Source organism: Rutilus rutilus, assembly GCF_951802725.1.
Source record: "Rutilus rutilus genome assembly, chromosome: 2".
Classification (NCBI taxonomy): Eukaryota; Metazoa; Chordata; class Actinopteri; order Cypriniformes; family Leuciscidae; genus Rutilus; species Rutilus rutilus.
Window position 1 is genome coordinate 21,177,745 of NC_140210.1, and position 22,715 is coordinate 21,200,459.

General features: G+C 37.0%; 1 protein-coding gene and 1 long non-coding RNA gene across 3 annotated transcripts in view; one reads left to right on the forward strand and one right to left on the reverse strand.

The window, feature by feature from the left end:
* Positions 1-4,041: 4,041 nt before the first annotated feature.
* On the reverse strand, positions 4,042-16,905 carry noctb (nocturnin b). Of its 2 annotated transcripts, none has more exons than XM_084402203.1 (3): positions 16,724-16,905; positions 8,112-8,375; positions 4,042-6,834 (listed from the first exon to the last, which is right to left on the reverse strand). In XM_084402203.1, exons 2-3 carry the CDS (start codon positions 8,365-8,367, stop codon positions 5,975-5,977), a joined length of 1,116 nt encoding a protein of 371 aa, XP_084258329.1. In that variant the 5' UTR covers positions 8,368-8,375; positions 16,724-16,905; the 3' UTR covers positions 4,042-5,974. The 2 variants fall into 2 exon arrangements, with proteins under 2 accessions (XP_084258329.1, XP_084258328.1); XM_084402202.1 differs by lacking the exon at positions 16,724-16,905 and adding an exon at positions 10,010-10,283.
* The window catches only part of LOC311286138, a 149,971-nt gene continuing 143,327 nt past the window's right edge, over positions 16,072-22,715 (forward strand). Inside the window, exons 1-2 of the long non-coding RNA XR_014626495.1 lie at positions 16,072-16,161; positions 16,567-16,687. This is a non-coding gene — a long non-coding RNA (uncharacterized lncRNA). The remainder of the gene's footprint in view (positions 16,162-16,566; positions 16,688-22,715) is intronic.

The following is a 22,715-nucleotide window of genomic DNA, read 5'->3' on the forward strand; positions in this document are numbered from 1 at the left end:
GAATAATTGTGTCTGAAATTGTTCAATTTGATTAGCCGTAAAAAAAAAAAAAAATTCATTTAGACGTATTGGCGGTCATTTGTTTTATGTGCATAATTCATACACAAGTGAATTTTACAGAAGTGAATAAGTGGAGGGTAACGACCAATTTAAAGTTTTGTGTGACTACCACTAGGGGCTAAAATGAGAAAATGTGGCTTTAGGAGAATAACATCTGACTTTAATTAGAAACACCCAGTATACACTGCAAAACTAGAAAAAACAACATTATAGTATCTAACAGAATTTAGGTGTGTTACCCACTGATTCAGACACAAAATTCTTGAAATGCCAAGCTGAGCCAAAGTAACAAAACAAACTGAAACAAGAAAATGACATAAAACACTGGACAGAAGACCTAGACTAAACATGTCCAGACCCACTGAATGCTGCCCTAGTCTGATAGTCCTGGCTAAAAGAAGACAAGTTAGGCCCCAACTGCACTGAATACGAGGTACAATACGAGATTCACTTCATACACTTACATTAGTAGTACAATCTTTTTTCTTTTCTTTTTTCATACCAGCAAACTGGACTTCAATGGAAATCTACAATCATTAAGCCATTGTGCTACAAGCTGTTGTATTTCTTGGCTCTGTGCATGCAGTTATAAATTCTGTCACTAGGGGGTTAGTGTGCTTTCTAGATATCTATTACACATTTGCTGGGTGACCTGGTGCCACACAGACACTGTTGTGCCTAAACGCTTTCATTGAACGATAGTTCATGAACTCGTTCATATTTTGGGCGAACGTGAACTGAACGTAGGCTACTGTATTACTACGTTACTGTGAACTCTTTCATTCTGGTGTCTGAACGGCACGCTCTCTTCTTTCAATAGGATGCCAGATTTCTCTAGGGCCTTCCAGGCGAAAACCCGGCTAAAACACCGTAAACAGACCTTAAAATGTAGTGGAAAAAACACCCAATCTGGCAACACCAGCCACCAGTGTCGCACTCGCACGAATGCGTAATCAAAACAAAAAGCAGCATGTAGGCGACATCGCGGCAAAGCAGCAATGAGGCGTCGTTTGATCATTTAAAGTTTAGTTTAGATCAGTGTTCTTCAACCCTGCTCCTGAAGACCCCCAACAGTGAGGATGGGAAAAATCTTACATATCTGTGCAAACTTTGCCCGCCGGCTTTCAAAAAGAAAATCCGCACTTGTTGAACCGCTGCCTGGTAACGTTATATTTTTCCAGGATTCCAGTATTCCTTTTTAGTATGTACTGAAATGGAATTTGAAATGGAAAATTATTAAAATTGAAAAACATTTGCACCCTAAGGACTACTGTCCTGTTTTTCTTTTAATAAATCCTCATTAAAAAAGACCTTTCAAGCAGCATGTTTTTCCTCATGTTTTTGAGAATATACTGTAGGGGTGAAAGCTGCAGCTGCTACTAGTATGGACTGAATGGACAGCAACAAAGCGTCAAAGCAACAATGGGGAAATGCTGTCCCCTCAATGCTTATGTAAACCCTGGTTGGATAAGGATTCAAAATTGGATATGAAGATGAAATCTGACGCATAGCTTCAGTATTAAAACTGGTAAAATAATTTAAGAAATAATTTAGAAAAATAATAGCTCGCAGCAACATATGGAAAAAAGAACTATGACCTTGTTCATTTTTGGAACTGTGAACTTAGTTCACAATTTTGAAGTATGAACTGAACTAGGTCATTTTAAAATTTGTGCACTGAACTTTGAAATACAGACCGACCCTTTCCAAAAAATTCGAATATCATGGAAAAGTTTATTTATTTCCATAATTCCATTCAAAACGTTAAACTTCCATAGATTATAGATTCAGGGCCCACAACTTAAACGATTTCAAGTATTTAGTTGTTTATTTGTACATAATTTGGGCTTCCAGCTCATAAAACCCACGAAAACAGGATTTCAAAAAATTTGAATATTACATGAAATCACACAGTGTAATTACACAGTGATACCATGGTCACTGAACCAGGTTTTGGCTCTTTTGGCAGTGTGGGCAGGTGCAAATCCTGCTGGAAAATGAAGGAAGCATGAAGTGCTCTGAAAATGTCCTGGTAGACGGCTGCGTTGACTCTGGATTTAATAAAGCACAGTGGACCAAAGTCCTCTTTTCTGATGGGAGCAAAGTTTGCATCTGATTTGGAAACCAAGGTCCCAGAGTCTGGAGGAAGAATGGAGAGGCACACAATCCAAGATGCTTGAAGTCCAGTGTGAAGTTTCCACAGTCTGTGCTGGTTTGGGGAGCCATGTCATCGGCTGGTGTTGGTCCACTGTGCTGTCCACTCAACGCAGCCGTCTACCAAGACATTTTCAGAGCACTTCATGCTTCCTTCAGCAGACAAGCTTTATGGAGATGCTGACTTCATTTTCCAGCAGGATTTGCACCTGCCCACACTGCCAAAAGAACCAAAACCTGGTTCAATGACCATGATATCACTGTGTAATTACTGTGTGATTTCATATAATATTCTAATTTTTTGAAATCCTGTTTTCGTGGGTTTTATGAGCTGGAAGCCCAAATTATGTGCTTGAAATCGTTTAAGTTGTGGGCCCTGAATCTATAATCTATGGAAGTTTAACGTTTTGAATGGAATTATGGAAATAAATAAACTTTTCCATGATATTCTATTTTTTTGGAAAGGGTCTGTAGTTCATGTAGAAAGTGAACTTTCCCAACACTGCACACAGAGGCTCTACACCAGACTCTATCAATATATATATATATATATATATAAAAATCATTTTATTTTCTTTACTTGAAATAAAACAAATGTTAAATATAGCCTATATATATATATATATATTGAGTCCATGCCCATTTAATCGCTAATGGTAAAGTGCCCATTCGTTCGTATTTCGGTGACCCCCGGAACGAGAATGGGTGAATCTCCTCAACCCCCACCAACGTGCACATCCAACCTGGATAATGTGACGGAGGCCATTTGTGTACGGGCATGATTTGGAGTGAGCAACCAGCTTAGTAAAATTAATCATAGGCAACATCTTCACGTCTGTGACATTGTTTACCGAGCATGATGACTGATGATCCGAAAATAAGTTGACTATTAAAAAGAACAGCTGAACATCAGTTCACAAATAAAAGATATTGTTTAAATTGTTACTGTCTATATATTTTTTTTAGAAATGTAAAAATGCTTAAAGCACTTAACTTGATAAGATTTATAGGCCTAGAACATTAATTACAATTGAATTATCATTAAATGCAATATAAACATACAAAATAGAATTTTAGTTTCTATTTTTTTATGTAGTGTAATGTTTATTTAACCAAATGTGGCAACATTAAGTGTAACTGGGACATGAATTTACATGTGATTAATAAAAGACGTTGCCTCCTCATTTCAGAACACCACTATAACTTTGATAAGATTTATATGTATTATATACACAAATCTTATACAGGCTATATTTTATTTCAGCTAGTTGCCAAGGCAACATTCCTCATTTATAAATAACAAACACAAATTAAAAACTAATTAACCATATTTAAACAACAACAAAATAACATCAAAACACAACAAAATTGCTTAAACTTTAAAATGTAAAATAGAAAAAAGGCATTCAAAATATTAATAAAAACTAAAATAGTATCTCAATAATACTAAAAATAACATTTGGTTTTTATCAAAAATGTACAATTTTTAAAACAGAATGTAATGATCATTATGTAAATACATGAGAGTATATGTAGTGTAATATTGGGCTAGTGGTTTTGCACACTTCCCTAACAACCCTTGAGGAAGGGATTGAGTTGCATCCTCTTCCCGCAGTGCCCTTTAAAGGTTGACTCTATTAAACGAGGAGCTCATGTGATATAGTCCTAGTAGTTAATAGTTAGCCTGTCTGCAATTGATCATGTAGAGTAGACTCTGGTGAAGCTGTGAAATAATTTTGAGGATGTTGCATAAAGGAAATTATTTATTAATAAGGCTTCCCTCACTTATACATGAGTGTGAATGATACACAATGAGTTTATGCTGAATTTGACACCTTCCCAAACATACTTTATTAACCATTAAAAAAAACCCACCACAATGCAATAGTTTTATTTGTGCAAGCTGTCATGTTATTACCAATAATAAGACCCCAAAACATTTTCAGGATAATTTGAGTCACATATTAAGAATTTATTGTAACATTTTGCTTTTAAACCTACACCCTAAAATTAGAAGCATACAAGTCTAAAAGAATAAGGGTATGTTTACACGACAACAATGCAATAAAACGGAAAAGTTTTTCCTTTGCGTTTTCCGCGTACAGACGACAACATTATCAAAATGATTCCCATTCACACCATAGACAGTAAAATAACTGGACACAGCGACCCCATTGGATTCAACGGAGAAAAGTGAAGTCAATTAGAAGCTCTCACTTCCTGATGGCTGAGCGTACTGCGCAGACTCAAACTGAGCTTGACGACGTAGATGTGATGTGAGCAACCCGTCTGTCTTCTAGTAGCTGTGCCAAGAGAAATCTGAATCATTCCCTTCCGAAACTTGCAGAGACGGAGAGTGTGAGTAGGAGCTGTCCATGAGCTAGGAGCAGGAGAAACTTTTGCTAAGTATTCTGATTAATTATTTTGTCATTTTGCCTCCACGTCCCCCCGATTGCCCGCGAGCTTCTCCTCCTGTCCATACGGTAATCTCTCTCTACTGTGCGACAGAGAGTCGCATGGTTACGACGCAATCGTTAGCCTATTTTTTACAAAAACTGCATCTACGGGGCCATAACGTAAGATACAAGGTAATGGAGCCTTTTATACATTTTCGTGTTTCTTTAGAAATAAATAATGGACAAAAGGAGTCTTTAAACACCTCAGATGTAAAGTTATTCGCTGTCAAAGTGACACCAAAATGAATGGGAGTCAATGGGATGCTAACAGCAGGTGGGGGTCTGCTAATCAATGGCGGCGCCCGGGGAAGCTTCAATGTTTTCCGAAACATTGGCTCCCTGATTCACACGGATCCGTGAAAACGATAAAAAAAAAAGCTGTATTCTGCTGCCAGGCCAGTAGTTGGCGATGCCAATTTGTTAAGAAAAACTACACGACTGAATCGACACGGTTTCACAAATTCACGTTTTTACAGTTTACGCGGTATCGTTTTCAAAAACATGCACTTTAAAAAAAAAAGTTTGCGTTTTCAGTCCCCCAAAATGCCGTTGTTGTGTAAAAGAAGGGCCAAAACGCATAAAAAGTTTTCCGTTTTAAGTTGAAAACGCTGTCGTGTAAACGGCCTCTAAATCGTACAAAAATAAAAATTCTGTTATAATTTACATAACCTCTCCAAACCTGTATTTTCTTCTTTTTTTCCCCCTGTGGAATACAAAAGGAGATATTTTACTTAATGTCCTACCTGCACTCGTCCATACAAAAAAAAAAAACAGACGCCAATTTACAGCACCATAAAAATAATAATATTCAAGCCTTCTGAAGCCATACTATTGCTTTGAGTGAGGAACAATGATATTTAAGTTAATTCTTGAACCCCTTTCCCCATTATAGCTCTTAAATCTCAAACATTGCATTTCACCAATAACATTTGCAGTCACTAATGTCTAACCTGGCACCACTTTAAATGCATGTTTGATTTTAAAAAACAACATTGGAAGATTTCACACAAAGCTATCGTATTGTATGGACAAAATGACTACTTTTACTATAAAAGTTTTTTGCTTTGAAGATTTTATTGTGCTGTATTGTCTTAGCAAATGAAAACAAATCTCCTTTAATGTTCCTCAGTACAAGAAAATCATACACTGAACGAAATGAAATCTTTTTGTTTTTGTATGAACTTTCCCTTTCAGGATGTACTGGCTGAAGTGTTAATTATTCATGAACAGCAATCAAAATATGTAGAAATATTGTGCCAGCACAAGACTCGACTTGTGTAATATCTTGCAAAATAAGTCTGTTATTACTGGGAAACAAGCGTCGGATCCTTGAAGCTGAAGTCACAGACGAGGGAGAGGTGATCTGAAGGGTAATTATAGGAAGGAAGCCTATTGGGTCCAATTTGTTCGGCTGTAGGAAAGTCCAGAACCGCATTAACATCAAACGCCCTGTGCGAATACCACACGTAATCCAGCGTGTTGCAGCTCTCGCCACTGGGCCGGATCTTCCACGTCGTGTAAGGAGGCTCGGTTTTCCCGTCCGTACTCAAATGCTTATACGCACTGTCCAGTCCCAGACTAGATGTTGCGAAATTCCTATAGACGTCTTCTGACGGCTCGGCGTTAAAATCGCCACATACTATCAGAGGAACGTCTGCATCTGCTTTTTCTTCGGTCTCTATCCTCTGTGCAGCGTTCCGCAGGTTGCGCAGCAGATCTGAACCCTGTGTGCTGCGTAGGACCTCCCAACCGCTCCGTGCCTTCAGATGGGTCACCGCCACACAGAACGCCCGACCTGTGTCTCGGCAGCGTAGAGCGGTGATGATGGCCACCTGATTGGTCTTCAACATCATGGCGGACAGTCGCAGGTGTGTTGTGTTTAGTGACTGGAAGCGTTTGTGATTGAAGAACAGAGCACAGCCATCAGGGCCGTTGTTGTTCTCCACATCCAGACACGGAGACCATGGTTTGGGGCAGAAACTGCCCTGGTAGCCCAAACTTGCCAGGACGGGCTGAAACATGTCAAAGTAGTGATCAACTTCCTGTAGGCATAGGATGTCAGGTCTGTAGGTTAGGATCTCCTCCAGGATCAAATACTTCCTTTCAGCCCAGTTCAGAGCATCCACGGGGCACTGCACAAAGCTGTCCATGCCTTCACCTAATGCTGCAACGAGACAGAGAGAAAAATAATCTCTGTAAATCATCCTAGCTACAACTTTCTAAAGTAAAAGATACTTATACACGCATACCTCGGGTTGAAGTTAGACATCAGCCTTTTTAAGTATTACTTTATTACTTATATCTAATACACAATGATGATGTGATGTTTCAGTCATAATTACTGCAGGCATAAAACAAAAGAATATTATGGAAACTTGTTTCCGCCACTAAATAAAAAATGAAAAAAGGTAACTGCAACTTTTTCTCTCGCATTTTTTTCTCAGCATTGTGATTTAAACTCACAATTGCGAGTTATAAAGTCAGAATTGCGAGATATTAACTTGTAATTGCAAGTTATAAAACCACAATTGCATGATATAAACTCATTGTAAGTTATAAAGTCACAATTGTGAGATATAAACTTTAGTTTTATACTCATGTGGCAGTTAGAGAGCCATCTGTGTTAGATATAAATCTGGGTCACTAAAGACCCGAATATGTAATAATGATTAGCGAAACAATCATTATTAATACAATTAAAGTTAAACTGTTTTAGTACATCAAGTTAAACTAAACAAAAAGAAATCTTGCCTTGGCATCTAGCTGAAATAAAAAGTGTCAATATTTCAGTCAATATTTATTATCCAAAAAAAAAAAAAAAAATGTAATGGTTTTAGTTAAAGGAGCCATATCTAAGATTGTGGCCAAAACTGGTACTGCAATCACTTTCAAATTACTGTAGAGAGGTGTATCCCCTCCCCCTCCACCTGACTCGAGGTTGCCAGATAGGCTGCAGGATCCAGCAGGAACGTAGGCTGCTACGTAGCTGTGGTAACTAGAGCAGAGCTGGCAACCCGGATGCCGAAACACTACTGACTTCGTGATTAGTAGATAGGTGGAGGGTGGCGCTTCAGGCCAAAACACAACATGAAAGAAGTATCATGTGACACTGAAGACTGCTGAAAATTCAGCTTTGTCATCACAGGAATAAATTAGGGCTACATTTTAAAATAAATTAAAATAGAAAACTTTTTTTTTTTATTGTAAAAGTTCACGAAACATGATTCATGATTTTGAACGAAGTTCAGGCATTATTCAGAGTAGCATAAGCACGATAAGTGAGGTTTTAAAGGGAAATTTTTTTTTATTATTATTATTATTTTTTTTATGAAGTTAAGTGCTCACGGAAGAGATGGGTTTTTAGCTGTTTTTTGAATGTTGTCAGGGACAACCACATTCAGTGTCCCCTCTTGATGATGAATATAGGATTTAGGTTTATACCTTGTGCTAGTACATTCCACTGCATAACTCTGATCGTCTGCCTGGAGTCTCCATGCCCCGTCTGAATGAGAGTTCTCTGCAGTTGGGCAGGCCGGTTTCTCAAAACCTCTCTACATTCCCGCAATAGCTCCAAAGGGTCCGCCAGGTCTTGATCCAGATTGTTCCCCGGAAAGTATGTGGAGTCCCGAGTGTGAGGAAGAGGAGGTCTGCTGACAGTCTTAGCCAGGGCACTGTAGAGACTAGAGCTGCTGCCCATGGAACAAGCTAAGAGAAACAAAACAGACATCCCATAATGAACTTTCCTGGAATTTCATCAACTACTCCCTTTAAAGGAATAAAAAAGAACTACACCTGGTCGCGTTGTAGCTTCAAATAGCTGTCAGTGTGAACACACCTTTACACTGAGCAGTTGTGCTGAACTAAAACCAGGCTTTGCTATCTATTTCCACTTTAATTCATTCCATCCTGTATCTCCTTCAAATAGGACAAGCAAACACATGCCTAATCCATTTATACTGAGAGCAGAAAGTAGCAACAGTTGTTAAGACACGTCACACACACCCAGAGCTTAGAGGCGTTCATGCATGTAATGGCTCCATTGATCTCGAAGTCTCAGCAACATGCAAGTTCATGCAAGGTGTAGACTTCAATTCAAAGAAATGTCCTGGTTGGCTACACTAGAGCTTTATGTTGGTCTATAGGTCCCTGGTAATCCATCTTGGCCTTAATCAACTAAACATGCCTTGATTAACGCCTGGTTAGCCTTGAACTCAATTGCCTCTGTGCTCTATAGATCTCTGAGGCTTTATGATGCTCACTGTTGCGAGTTGAGTTAATTTTACAATATCATATCATCATATATTAACCTTCAGCAATACAAATGGCAAATTCAGTGACTACAGTTTCAATGCGTGACTAAATAAAAGTATTCAAATCAATTTAAATAATTGTTTTAAATTAAATAAATTGAAACAAAAATAATACATACATCTTAATTATTAAATATTATAATGATTAATAGTTTTTTCCCCCATTCAAATAAATGAGTCACCTAGTAGCGCAATTGTGCCATCTGTTACTAATGCCATTGCATAAATGAGCTATCATGTGATATCAACATGACAGCCCATAATGCAACCTGCTCCAAGTAAAATAAAACTGCTTTTATTAGGCTAATAATATGACTGGTCTTCATCTCATATTGTACAATAGTTTGCACATCATACACTTCCAGTCCAAGCTTGGAGTCTGTAAGATTTAAAAAAATTAAAAATACTTTTATTCAGCCAGGATGCATAAATTGATCAAAAGAAAAGTGACAGTGACACTTTTAAATTGCTACCAAAAATAAATGCTGTTATTTTGAACTTTGTATTCATTAAAGAATCCGAAACAATTTTGTTTTATTTCCACAAACATATATTAAGCAGCACAACTGTTTTCAACATTGATAATTATAAGAAATGTTTCTTGCGCACAAAAGCAGCATATTATTCATTCCTTTATAAGTAAAAAAACCAGATGAGATTTTGAGTGAGATATATATACGCATGACATATATACAAGTACCATGGTATTGTTATCTGATACCATCACTGTACCATTGCATTTTTTGCTACACACAGAACACCACATAAATAGACTCTGTTATGTTAATTTTCTAAATGTTACCCGAGTTTAAAAACAAACAATATTCGCTTTTTGTCTCAAAACTGTCCACTTATGACCTCACATATAAAAAGTCCCTCAAACACAAATTTAAATACATATTATTCAAACACAAAAACATATTATACAAAATCATTAGTGTTAAAACCAAGTGGCATAGAAATCAACCAACCATTAAAATTACATTTTTCATTAGAATTAAAGGAGTTAACGGAATTTGTTTATCTTACCAACAACAACCTCCATGATGTCAGGACTGGATTTTGAGTTTGTCCTACAGCGGAGAGTAGTGTGTGTGTTGTGATGTTGTGTGAGCGATGTTCAGCAGAAATGCACCACTGGCTGTGTGTGTTAAACTGCTTCTGACAGAATGAGATTACAGACTTGAGACGTCAGGAGACCATATGGACGCACACACGCGCAGTCTGAGTACAAAGGACAAAAGGCTGTTCCAGGGAACATAATGCAACCATGAAACCACACGATTTTATGCGTGTTACATTATATCCGTTTCGTCACAAGGAATAATACTAACGTTAACAAAATAGGCTACACTCTTGTACGGTGACCGAAAGAGCTCAACGCGCTGCAACTGAAGAAAACGCATGCAAAAAGAAAAAACACCAGCAAATTAAAAAAAACATCATGAGTTTGACAACACATGTGCTGCAAATACTTACAACACAACCAAATACAGAAACTCACTGCAAATACTCACAACACAACCAACCAAATACAGAAACTCGCTGCAAATACTCACAACACAACCAAATACAGAAACTCGCTGCAAATACTCACAACACAACCAAATACAGAAACAAGCTGCAAATACTCACAACACAACCAAATACAGAAACAAGCTGCAAATACTTACAACACAACCAAATACAGAAACAAGCTGCAAATACTTACAACACAACCAAATACAGAAATTCGCTGCAAATACTCAAAACACAACCAAATACAGAAACAAGCTGCAAATACTTACAACACAACCAAATACAGAAACTCGCTGCAAATACTCACAACACAACCAAATACAGAAACAAGCTGCAAATACTCACAACACAACCAAATACAGAAACAAGCTGCAAATACTTACAACACAACCAAATACAGAAACAAGCTGCAAATACTTACAACACAACCAAATACAGAAATTCGCTGCAAATACTCAAAACACAACCAAATACAGAAACAAGCTGCAAATACTCACAACACAACCAAATACAGAAACTCGCTGCAAATACTCACAACACAACCAAATACAGAAATTCGCTGCAAATACTCAAAACACAACCAAATACAGAAACTCGCTGCAAATACTCACAACACAACCAACCAAATACAGAAACTCGCTGCAAATACTCACAACACAACCAAATACAGAAACTCACTGCAAATACTCACAACACAACCAACCAAATACAGAAACTCGCTGCAAATACTCACAACACAACCAAATACAGAAACAAGCTGCAAATACTTACAACACAACCAAATACAGAAACTCGCTGCAAATACTCACAACACAACCAAATACAGAAACAAGCTGCAAATACTTACAACACAACCAAATACAGAAATTCGCTGCAAATACTCAAAACACAACCAAATACAGAAACAAGCTGCAAATACTCACAACACAACCAAATACAGAAACTCGCTGCAAATACTCACAACACAACCAAATACAGAAACAAGCTGCAAATACTTACAACACAACCAAATACAGAAATTCGCTGCAAATACTCAAAACACAACCAAATACAGAAACAAGCTGCAAATACTCACAACACAACCAAATACAGAAACTCGCTGCAAATACTCACAACACAACCAAATACAGAAATTCGCTGCAAATACTCAAAACACAACCAAATACAGAAACTCGCTGCAAATACTCACAACACAACCAACCAAATACAGAAACTCGCTGCAAATACTCACAACACAACCAAATACAGAAACTCACTGCAAATACTCACAACACAACCAACCAAATACAGAAACTCGCTGCAAATACTCACAACACAACCAAATACAGAAACAAGCTGCAAATACTCACAACACAACCAAATACAGAAACAAGCTGCAAATACTTACAACACAACCAAATACAGAAACAAGCTGCAAATACTTACAACACAACCAAATACAGAAATTCGCTGCAAATACTCAAAACACAACCAAATACAGAAACAAGCTGCAAATACTCACAACACAACCAAATACAGAAACTCGCTGCAAATACTCACAACACAACCAAATACAGAAATTCGCTGCAAATACTCAAAACACAACCAAATACAGAAACTCGCTGCAAATACTCACAACACAACCAACCAAATACAGAAACTCGCTGCAAATACTCACAACACAACCAAATACAGAAACTCACTGCAAATACTCACAACACAACCAACCAAATACAGAAACTCGCTGCAAATACTCACAACACAACCAAATACAGAAACAAGCTGCAAATACTTACAACACAACCAAATACAGAAACTCACTGCAAATACTCACAACACAACCAAATACAGAAACTCGCTGCAAATACTCACAACACAACCAAATACAGAAACTCACTGCAAATACTCACAACACAACCAAATACAGAAATGCGCTGCAAAAACTTGCAACGCACATACGAATAGAAAACTCACCTTTCAGGTCATTGACAACACTGACCTGAACAATAAGCCAGGTTTGTCACTTGTTGGGGTCCCCTTGAAACACTTCCGTGTTATTTGCAGCATGTTTCTGTATTTGGTTGCGTTGTGAGTATTTGGAGCACATTTCTCTATTTGGTTGCGTTGTGAGTATTTGCAGAAAGTTTTTAGTATTTGGTTGCGTTGTGAGTATTTGGAGTACATTTCTGTATTTGGTTGCATTGTGAGTATTTGCAGAAAGTTTTTAGTATTTGTTTGAGTTGTGAGTATTTGGAGCACATTTCTGTATTTGGTTGCATTGTGAGTATTTGCAGAAAGTTTTTAGTATTTGTTTGAGTTGTGAGTATTTGCAGTGCGTTTCTGTATTTAGTTGCGTTGTGAGTATTTGCAGCATGTTTCAGTATTTGGTCGTGTTGTGAGTATTTGCAGCACATGTGTTGTCAAATGGATGAAGATTTTTTTTTAATTTGCAGGTGTTTTTGCATGTGTTTTCTTCAGTTGCAGCTCGTTGCGCTTTGTGATATTTGCAGCATGTTTCTGTATTTGGTTGCGTTGTGAGTATTTGCAGTGTGTTTCTGTATTTGACCGCATTGTGAGTATTTGCAGAGTATTTCTGTTTTTGGTTGTGTTGTGTGTTTTGCAGTGCGTTTCTTAATTTGGCTGCATTGTGAGTATTTGCATCTGTCAAATGCATGATGTTTTCTTAATTTGCTGTTTTTTTTTATTTGCATGTGTTTTCTTCAGTCGCAGCACATTGCGCTTTGTGATATTTGCAGTGCGTTTTTGTATTTGGTTGCGTTGTGAGTATTTACAGCACGTGTTGTCAAACGGATGATGTTTTCTTAATTTGCTGGTGTTTTTTCTATGTGCATATGTTTTCTTCAGTTGCAGCATGTTGAGATCTCTCGTCCACAATAACATATGGTGCAATTTATTTAAAGGCACCATAAAATGAAAACGGACAGTTCTGTTTTTTTTTTTTTTTTTTTTTTATGAAATATTGCAGTAGTTATTTTAAATGATTTATTCGTGTACATCTTTTTTTTTTTATTCACATACCCTTGTAATAACTTCCCCTCCCTCTTGCAACTACATCTCTTATTCTCTGATGACTTACAAGACAGATTACTGATTACAGGACAACCTGTCTCTCACATGAGATCACAGCAATAGAAAAAGATAATTCAATAATCCAATCAATTCAGAATGTACAAAATCAAGTCCCACCCTACATTTCTTGTTAGAGAACGTTTCACTGAAACATACATCAATAGGAAAGAAAAGACTATTGCAACTTCCGTTTCGTGCGACTTTAATCGTAACGGTCGACTTGTCATTCAGGAAGCTAGGCAAGATTACAACATAAGTGGTTTGTACATTCACAGTAGCCTACAGTAGCAACAGTCACTTACTTTTTGCCACACATTTGATATTACAAAATCAGCACACGATCATGATATGCTTCAAAACAACCTCTATTCAACCATCCTAACATATATTTCTTTCCTAACTGTCTTACATTATGGATTACTAAAAAGGATAATATTAAAATCTCTAACAAACCATATACCATGGCTTTGGGGTCAGTAAGATTGAAAAGAAATACATTTTTAAAGAGATTCATATTTTTATTCAGAAAAGGCACATTAAATTGATTAAAAGTGACAGTATAGGTATAGACTTAGATCTACCATGGTACTGCCATAGAACATTTAGGAAGGAAATGTAATGGAGTGTAATTTCTTTCAGGATAATATTGTGCTAATATACCTCTGTGTCACTCAACTTGAATTTTAAGGTCATGATTAAAAGTCACAGATCAAAATAGCATCATCAACACAAACAGAATGAGGGGAAGTACAGCAACACCATTATTAGAGGTGCAGGCCAGGGGCAGATCAAAATTACTCTACTATAAGGGGTCAGCATGGTACTGTATGAATGGGATCCTTCAAATGGGCTGTTAGGCGTGTTGTAACAAATTAAGATATTGGCTCTTATCTCGTTCTAGCTTCATTCATAAGATAATCAGATCTCCTACAGTTTGACTCCTAGAACCTGCTTATCTGTGCCATAAAGGAAACTGTTACTTGTGAGTGACAAATGAAACTGTCGAATGTATATATTATATAATGACTTTTGTGTGCTAGAGTACATACAAGCCCTGTTTACACTTCGCCACATAATGCATTTTCACTGATTTGATAGCAATTCAATCATATAAAGACAATGCCTGCATCCAAATATGTTTTAGTATATATATTGTCAATATATAGTATTCAAAAAACAGTATGTGAAAAGAGTTGTATGTCCGAATTTATAGTATTCATAAAACAGTAGGCAAAAAGTACCTGGATGAACCAGGTTTTTACCATCCCATGAGGCCATAGGAGAGGAGTTTTGAATGACAGTGAAGCAACTCAACTAGGCCACATGACAATGACAACAATCTTTGGAATCTAGTATGTCTAGATTACATTTATACTATTCACACTATAATAGAACATAGTGTCAATGGAATGTGTCAACTCAAGGCAAGCAATCCGATCACTCAAGACGAATAAGGTAACCAATTGTAAATACTTTCAAAAGTTGTAATGATCTAAATCAGTGTCCTTTATTTAAGCAATAACACATTTGCAAGTGTATTAATGCTTTCATACAGCAGTTGTATAAACAATTATTATCAAGTAGGCCGAACTTATGTTTCAGATAAAAATTGGACTGTTTGTATATTTCGTTTCTATGAAAGGAACTAGCTCTCAAAGAAGAAAAGCATCAAGCTTTGTGTGTCACCATGCAAACGTGCAGAGCAAACACCAATCTGGAACAGAGGAGCAGAGCGGAAAGTGTTTTGTTACACACTGCTTCAGGTTTTCCATTTCACACTCCAGCTCACTAGTGAAAGAAACCTACTCCAAGGGATTTAAATATCAGCACTCTTGCAACAAACAACACTTTCCAATCAAATTTGAAGACCCGAACTATTTATTAATAAAATGTGCAGACATCAGATAGTTAAGGCCCATTCACAGTCACATCAAGGAATATAACTATAATGAAAACGATACTACAGTAAAGTTCTAATTCTATGAGAATAGGGAGGTCCCCACCACAGCTATAATCAATGACACAGAGGAATGATAACGTTGGAATCACTTTCAGAAGTATTTTTTTCCCAGCTGATGAAGACAATCAAAATTCACCAAATTTTAAAGTGCTTAAGAATTTAAAGTGGCAGACAACAGAGTTATAGGCATATTGACACCAAGAATGATAACTATAAAGATGACTATACTACATTATCGGGCGTCAACACTAGCAGGACGTTAGCGTTCTGTTTATTCTAAACTATATCTTTATTGTTAGTTATTGTCCTTGGTGTGAACTGGCCTTTAGTCCCAGCCCTCCATTCTTCTAAATATATTGTATGTTCCTTAGAAAAAAGTAAATCATGCAGGGTTGGAACAACGTTCATCACGTTGGGTGAACTATCCCCCTTAATGGTGTAAAGTTTTTGAGCGTGGTTACATCGTTACGCCAGTAGGTGGCGAAATCTGTTTCAAGAGCGAGTCATTGAATGGTTCATTAAAAAAAAATAATAATAATAATTTGGGAACGAAATGCCACTACGGTGCGTTGCTCGGACACGCTTAACTGTATCCTGCTTTGACATCGTATCGAACTGGCCATATTGTGACTATGTAAGTAACTCAATATTCTATTCATTGTGTAACATCAATCACTCTCACAGTCGTGATGTAACCCGCAGCCTCGTGCTTATGAGTGATCATTTCCATTCACGTCATTCTTGATCGTGTGATATTGTGTAATTGTCCACGATAATGATTACGCATAGTTAAATAATAATACAAATATCGAAGCATCACTAATGGTAATAATCCTTTGATTATTCGTAGTAGGCTCGAATTTAAATTGATGTATTGTTTCTTGAATACCCTTATGGTTTTGCGCTTTGAGAATTATATGTTTATCAACAAGTGGACTGAGTTGAACGCATTAGAGTACCTTTCTTAAACAGAGACCATCATCACACGAGCGAGCTAGTGGAGGACGCGTAACACTGATTTGTTCTGAACTTCTCCTAGGTTACGATTCATTACATGGAGTGGTTGGAGAACAGTCTGATTCTATAATATGCGCCGCACCGATGAAACTGAAACACAAATTCAGAGAAGACATAAAGGACGACAGCGAATACATTAAAAGGTAAAGTGGTTATGCTTTGTCGATTTTGTTACTCACCAGACTGGCTTCAAATACTAAATATTCCTCTTGCAGACCGTTTATTGCGTGTGTCGATGCGATCTGCGTCCGTTTAGAAACATAAGTGACCTCCTCAAGCATACACACGCCACAAAAACAGCTGTAAACCAAAGCAAGGTCATAGGACTGGTGATGATTCCTGATCTACAGAGTTGCACTGCCATCTGCTGGGTTGAGGCGGTATTGCATATAAAAAGAAAATATCCCCTCCTCAAGGGGGCGCTGCATTCATAACTGTGTGTGTGTGTGTGTGTGTGTGTGTGTGTGTGTGTGTGTGTGTGTCTTATAGCACTATATGTTCAGCCATGGCCAAAAGTATTGGCAGTGACATACATTTTGTGTTTTGTAAAGTTTGCTGCTTCAGTATTTTGTTTGTTTCTTTTTTGTATGGTATACTGGAAAACAATGATAAGCATTTCATTCGTTTTAAAGGTTTTTATACGCAAAAACTTTGAATATATGCAAAGAGTCAACATTTACAGTGTTGACCCTTCTTCTGACTGATTGCAATCCATTCTTGCCTTATTAGTTGCTTGGCCACGGATCCAAAATTTCCATGTAATGATCTCCGAGCCACTTTATTATCACCTTTGCCTTGTGACATGGTGTTCCATCATGCTGGAAAATGCACAGATCATCACCATTGCTCCTGGATCCATGGAAGAAGATGTTTTTGCAGGACGTTTTGATACCATTCTTTATTCATGGCAGGTTTTTGGGGCAGAATTGTGAGAGAACACACTCCCATGGATGAAAAGTAACCTCACACATGGATGGTCTCAGGATGCTTCACTGCTGGCACGACACAGGAATCATGGTAGTGTTCACCTTTTCTTCTCCACACAACTGATTTTCCAGATGACAGTCAGAAATGGGCTTCATCCGAGGAAATAACTTTGCACCAGTTTTCTGCTGAGTAGGCCTACTTCCATGTCAACTCAACCAGAGCTCAAATTTTTAATTGTTAATTTATTTATTTTTCTAGTGAAAGACATACATAAATGAGGAAGAAAGACAATATATATATATATATATATATTTTTTTTTTTTTTTTGTTGATTTTAGAATCTGGTTCCTAAGAAATGTTTCTTTTGGAATCTTCAATAAGGCCCTGGTTCAGTCCCAGAGATATTGGGATCTCGATGCAGCTCCATGTCCAAATTGTTGAATCTTACCCATTTTCAATGGTTGAAAACCAAATGTGATTTTTGTGTTTATCCAGTCATGACTGTTGATGCCGCATATGCATATAAGAACAGTAACCCAGGCTTTAGGAATGTGTACTGTGACATGTCAGATTATGAAAACCCAGGATTAACTGTTTACTCCGGGTAAAGAACAGTGTGAAACATAAAATAAGATAACACAGGATCCCATTTACCCAGGGTTTAGAATTACAAAACGCATTTCTAGTTTCAATATTATTTGTTCTTCAGATATTCCTCTTTAAAAGAAAAAAAAATATCCGTTGTATGCAAAGTGACCCACATTTGGTTTTTGACCATTGACAATGTGTACAATTTAACAATTTATTATTGGAGCCACATTGAAAAACCCATACATCTGGAACTAAATGAAGACACCAAAAGAAAAGTTTAAGAACCTAAATCTAAATGATATTGATGAATTTAATACTTCTTGAGTTAAAGGTATGCAAAATTTGTTTTTCCATTTTTTAACTGTCACCATTGACATAAAATACTACAAACATTGCTAAAGTGAACATATTTTACTAACTGACCTATAAATTTCTGTGTAAAAATAAAATAATAATGCTGCCATTTCTTTCTTTTTTTTTGCCCTGTAATTTGGCTCCAAATAAAGAAAATTGTCCTTTTGACCCCCCTCTACAAAATAGTGGATAACTCAATAAATATTCATCCATGACATTTAATATTTTGGCTTTCATCACTTTTTATGTTTGTCTTTCACCAGAAAAAATATATGAACAAAATCAAACATTTGAAATTTGGTTGATTTGACACGGAATGACCCTGCTGTCCAATCCTGGTACTCCCTGCAGAATTTCAGTCTGTCCTTGATGTTTTTCTTGGAGAGAAGTGGCTTCCTTGCTGCCCTTTTTGACACCCTTTGAGCCATTGTCCCAAAGTCTTGGCCTCGCTGTGTGTGCAGAATAGCTGACTTCTCAGGAGGAGACTGTCCTATCGCTTGCTGGACACTCTGGGACGTCCTGAAGCCTTCTTCACTGCAGTTGAACCTCTCTCCTTGAAGTTCTTGATGATCCGGTCTTTCAGGTGCAATATTCTTTGCAGCAATTTCCTTCCATGTGAGGCCCATTTGATGCAGAGAGATGGATGTCTGCACGTCTTTCTTTGGAGGTCACCATTGCTAACACAAGAACACAATAATTGGAAGCACGTCTTCCCTCCTTTTATAGCAATCAGTCTGCTCTTATAATCCAATCAGAATCAGCAATCTCTTATTAAATAACCTTTATTAAACCTGTTCAACTGAACAAAATGACATTATCATTGTTAAACACAAGCGGAATGCATCCAAGCAGCATACAAAGACAGATAAATATAAATATATAATTATTTTTATTTATTACATTTGAACAAATTCCTAATAAACCAATGTTTCATAATATGTGTATTGATTAAATTGCCACATGTGTCCAGTACATTTCATTTAACATGTCTGCTTATTTGAATAATTTTGGATATTAATGTATCTGCTAAAAGCCGCATCGTCCCACCATTATTTTTAAAGACCAGTTTACGTGTCAAATTAGAGACAAAATCCAGGCTTAATCTTGCACATAGAGGATCCTGTGGCATATTTTCCACCATCTCTAACGTGCAACTTTGTAAATTTGTTACTCTTATTTTTGCTTTTGTTATGTACAGCAGGCCATTAAAGGGATATTTCACTGCTGGAAAGATGAATGTGTATTTAAATTGGGTCATTTATGTAGTAGAAATGTGAAATTATTTTAGAAGTTGGTGCCTTCTAGACTGAGAAAAGCCAGAAAATGTATTTATGGCTCATGTGGATGAAAGACAACAACTCCTAGAATGCACTTGCTTCACTGCCCTACGAGGCCACTCCTAAGCCACGCCTACCGGTTACTAGTTGACTCGAAACTGAAAAGACGCCGTCGTGAGATCCCCCCTCCATGGGTGGGTTGAAAACATGCGGAACTAGCTCCTACTACTGGCTGAAGTCTCGAGCCTCTGACCAAAAAAGCCTCAGATGACGCAAAATGATGATTTTGTGTCATCTGTTTTTTTTCCAGACACACAATACAGAAATCTCTCGTCTCAGGGGGACATGAGGGAGGGAAGCACGGTCATTCGAAAATACTAACAGGTTTCTACTGATACGAAGCTAATCGGTGAAGTATCCCTTTAAAGAAGAAGCTTTGCTGTAGTAGATGTAGTGGTTTTGTAATCTATAAGACTGTAATTGTAGAGGATGTGAAATATGATCGCCATTATAATATCAAATGCCCCTGTTGCTCTTCCTAACATTCTGTGGCTTTCGGTGATGATGACACAAAATATCGACACCTATGGGAGCAGGTGGTGCTAAATGTTGATAAAACCCAGTTTTAGGTTGATCTGATCTTCCCATAGGTCCCTTGGGCACACACATGGGGCTTTATTCATGAAACACGAGCTGAACGAATTTCTGCATGAATCGCTCATAAATCCATTTGCTGCAAATCGTTGCATTCAGTTCAATAGGACAGATGAAGTACATGCATTTTTTACAGATATCCATTCTGCTCGTGTTTCGAGAATAAGGCCCATGATTATTACACATCGCAGATCAGCAGCGATCTATGCATCCCTCGGTTTTATTAGCAAACATAAGATTTACGAACCAATCTGACATGCTTGCACAGGTAGGGTCTAACTCGTCTTTGGATTCAACTGCGCCTGTAGCTTATGAGGTTTAATGAAGCATAAATGCAAGATGGAGCCAGATTTGTAAGAACAGTGAGGGGCATGGTAAATTATAACATTAGTCATCTAAAGCATCATTTATTGTAGTAAGATGATGGAATGAGAATAATAAATGTATGAATTAGGAAAGAAAATGACACTAGAAAAGAAAAGTAGTTGAGGATAAACTTTGTCATAGAATTTCAATACAAATTCTGATCATAGAATTTCAAAACAAAGACAAAAGTTTGGTGTCAATAAGTTTTTCTAAAATATTTTTTTAAAGAAGTCCCTTATGCTCCCATAAGCATATGCCGAGGCTGCATTTATTTGATTAAAATACAGAAAAATAGCAATATTGCGATATATTATTGTAATTTTAAATAACTGTTATCTATTTTAGTATATTTTAAAATGTAATGTATTTCTGTGATGGCAAAACATCATTACTCCAGTCTTCAGTGTCACACGATTCTTCAGAAATCATTCTAATATGTAGATTTGATGCTCAAGAAAAATGTGTTATTATCTTCGTTGAAAAAAAATTGTGCTGCTTATAATTAGTTTGATAAATATAGTCTTTTGTAACATTTTAAATGTCACTTTTTATCTAATATGTCCTTGCTGAATACAATTATTTATTCTTTTAAAAATAATCTTACTGACCCCAAACATTTGTACTGCATATATTTCCCTTTTATATTTATTTTATGTATTTTATATAACTTAACATAAGTTTTGGCATGCATTATGCTGCTGCCTCGTTTAAATGTAATGTGGGTTCATCATAATCAATGAGAATACAAACAAATGCATTGTATGTGGCTATGTGCAATATGAACCAAAGGGTCAAAATTCAACTGGTTAGAATAGCATGGTCCAGTTTGCCCCTACTGGTAGGTGTTGGAACTACACTGTTCAAAGGACAAAAAAAGCATTTTTCTCTTCATATAGCAAATGTTTTAAAATGCTTTTAAAATCATGAAATAGACTTCCCCCCTCTCTTCTGCCTTTCATGTCACAGCTCCGGATAGTCGCTAGTGAAGTGCTTGAGATTGTGAGATGAATGGGAATGTTAACGGTTGGCTCCAGGTATTATAGACCTTCTCGGTATGCACCTGTTTTTTGTGAGAATCTTCTCTGCGTGCATGCGAACACTTCAACACATTTGTCAGTGAATGGAGCCCATTGAGAGCAGTACATGTTCACGCTGTTCTAAAAAGCCATGAAGGCAGAGTGAATTTAAAAGGAATTTAATTGGTGCCAAAAAGGGGATATTATTCAACTTAATTTAGTCATCATATGATCTCTTGATTACTTGAGATTGGCTTTTTTTTTCTTTTTTTTTTCCTCATTTAGTCTTCTGAGTTTAGTATTTCATCTTTGAGATATGCAATTTATGTGGCATGTTGGAGGTTGAGATTTTGTCTTGTTTTTGAAAGGTTTCCACTTCATTGACCTGGATCATGCTGACTCATTTTAAACTCAGGACGGCCCAAGGTTGTCATTATTCATGGCTAACTTAAGACTCTCAGCTGGAATTCAGTAGAAGATCATGGTGAAATTCGGAGTTGTGGTGAATCTGCTCTCTGATTTGATCCCCCCTCAGGTCATCACTGTCACTGGACTTAGCTTGGTGCTAGGCTAATGAGTAATGCCTGAGGCGGGTTGGTAGCTGGGACATGGCCTTTTTGGAAGCCCCTCCGTTCTCTCCTCTCTTTCACACTTCCTCTATTCCTGTTCTGTTTATCCATAATCCTTTTCCACAGACACGGATGACAGGAAAACTTTCAGATTTTTCCGAGGAAACATGTTTTTTAACTGAATGACAGAAAGGCGTATGCATGATGCTCAAAAACATGTTCTCTCTCTTTAATACACAAATATATTATCTTTAACCTTTTCTACAATTTCTTTGCTTTATGGACATGGTACCACAGTAATTCCATATTTGGACACCATGGTAAATACCATCATGAGAAGAATTATAAGAATATATTCTTTGAATACTATGTAAACATCGTGGTATATGAATATAACAAATAATCATAAAGTATCAT

Coding starts and splice junctions, on each gene's coding strand:
- noctb (XM_084402202.1), bottom strand. Junction 6,835..8,111: donor GTGGAATGTACTAGCACAAG/GTATAAACCTAA, acceptor GTCTCGTTGCAG/CATTAGGTGAAGGCATGGAC.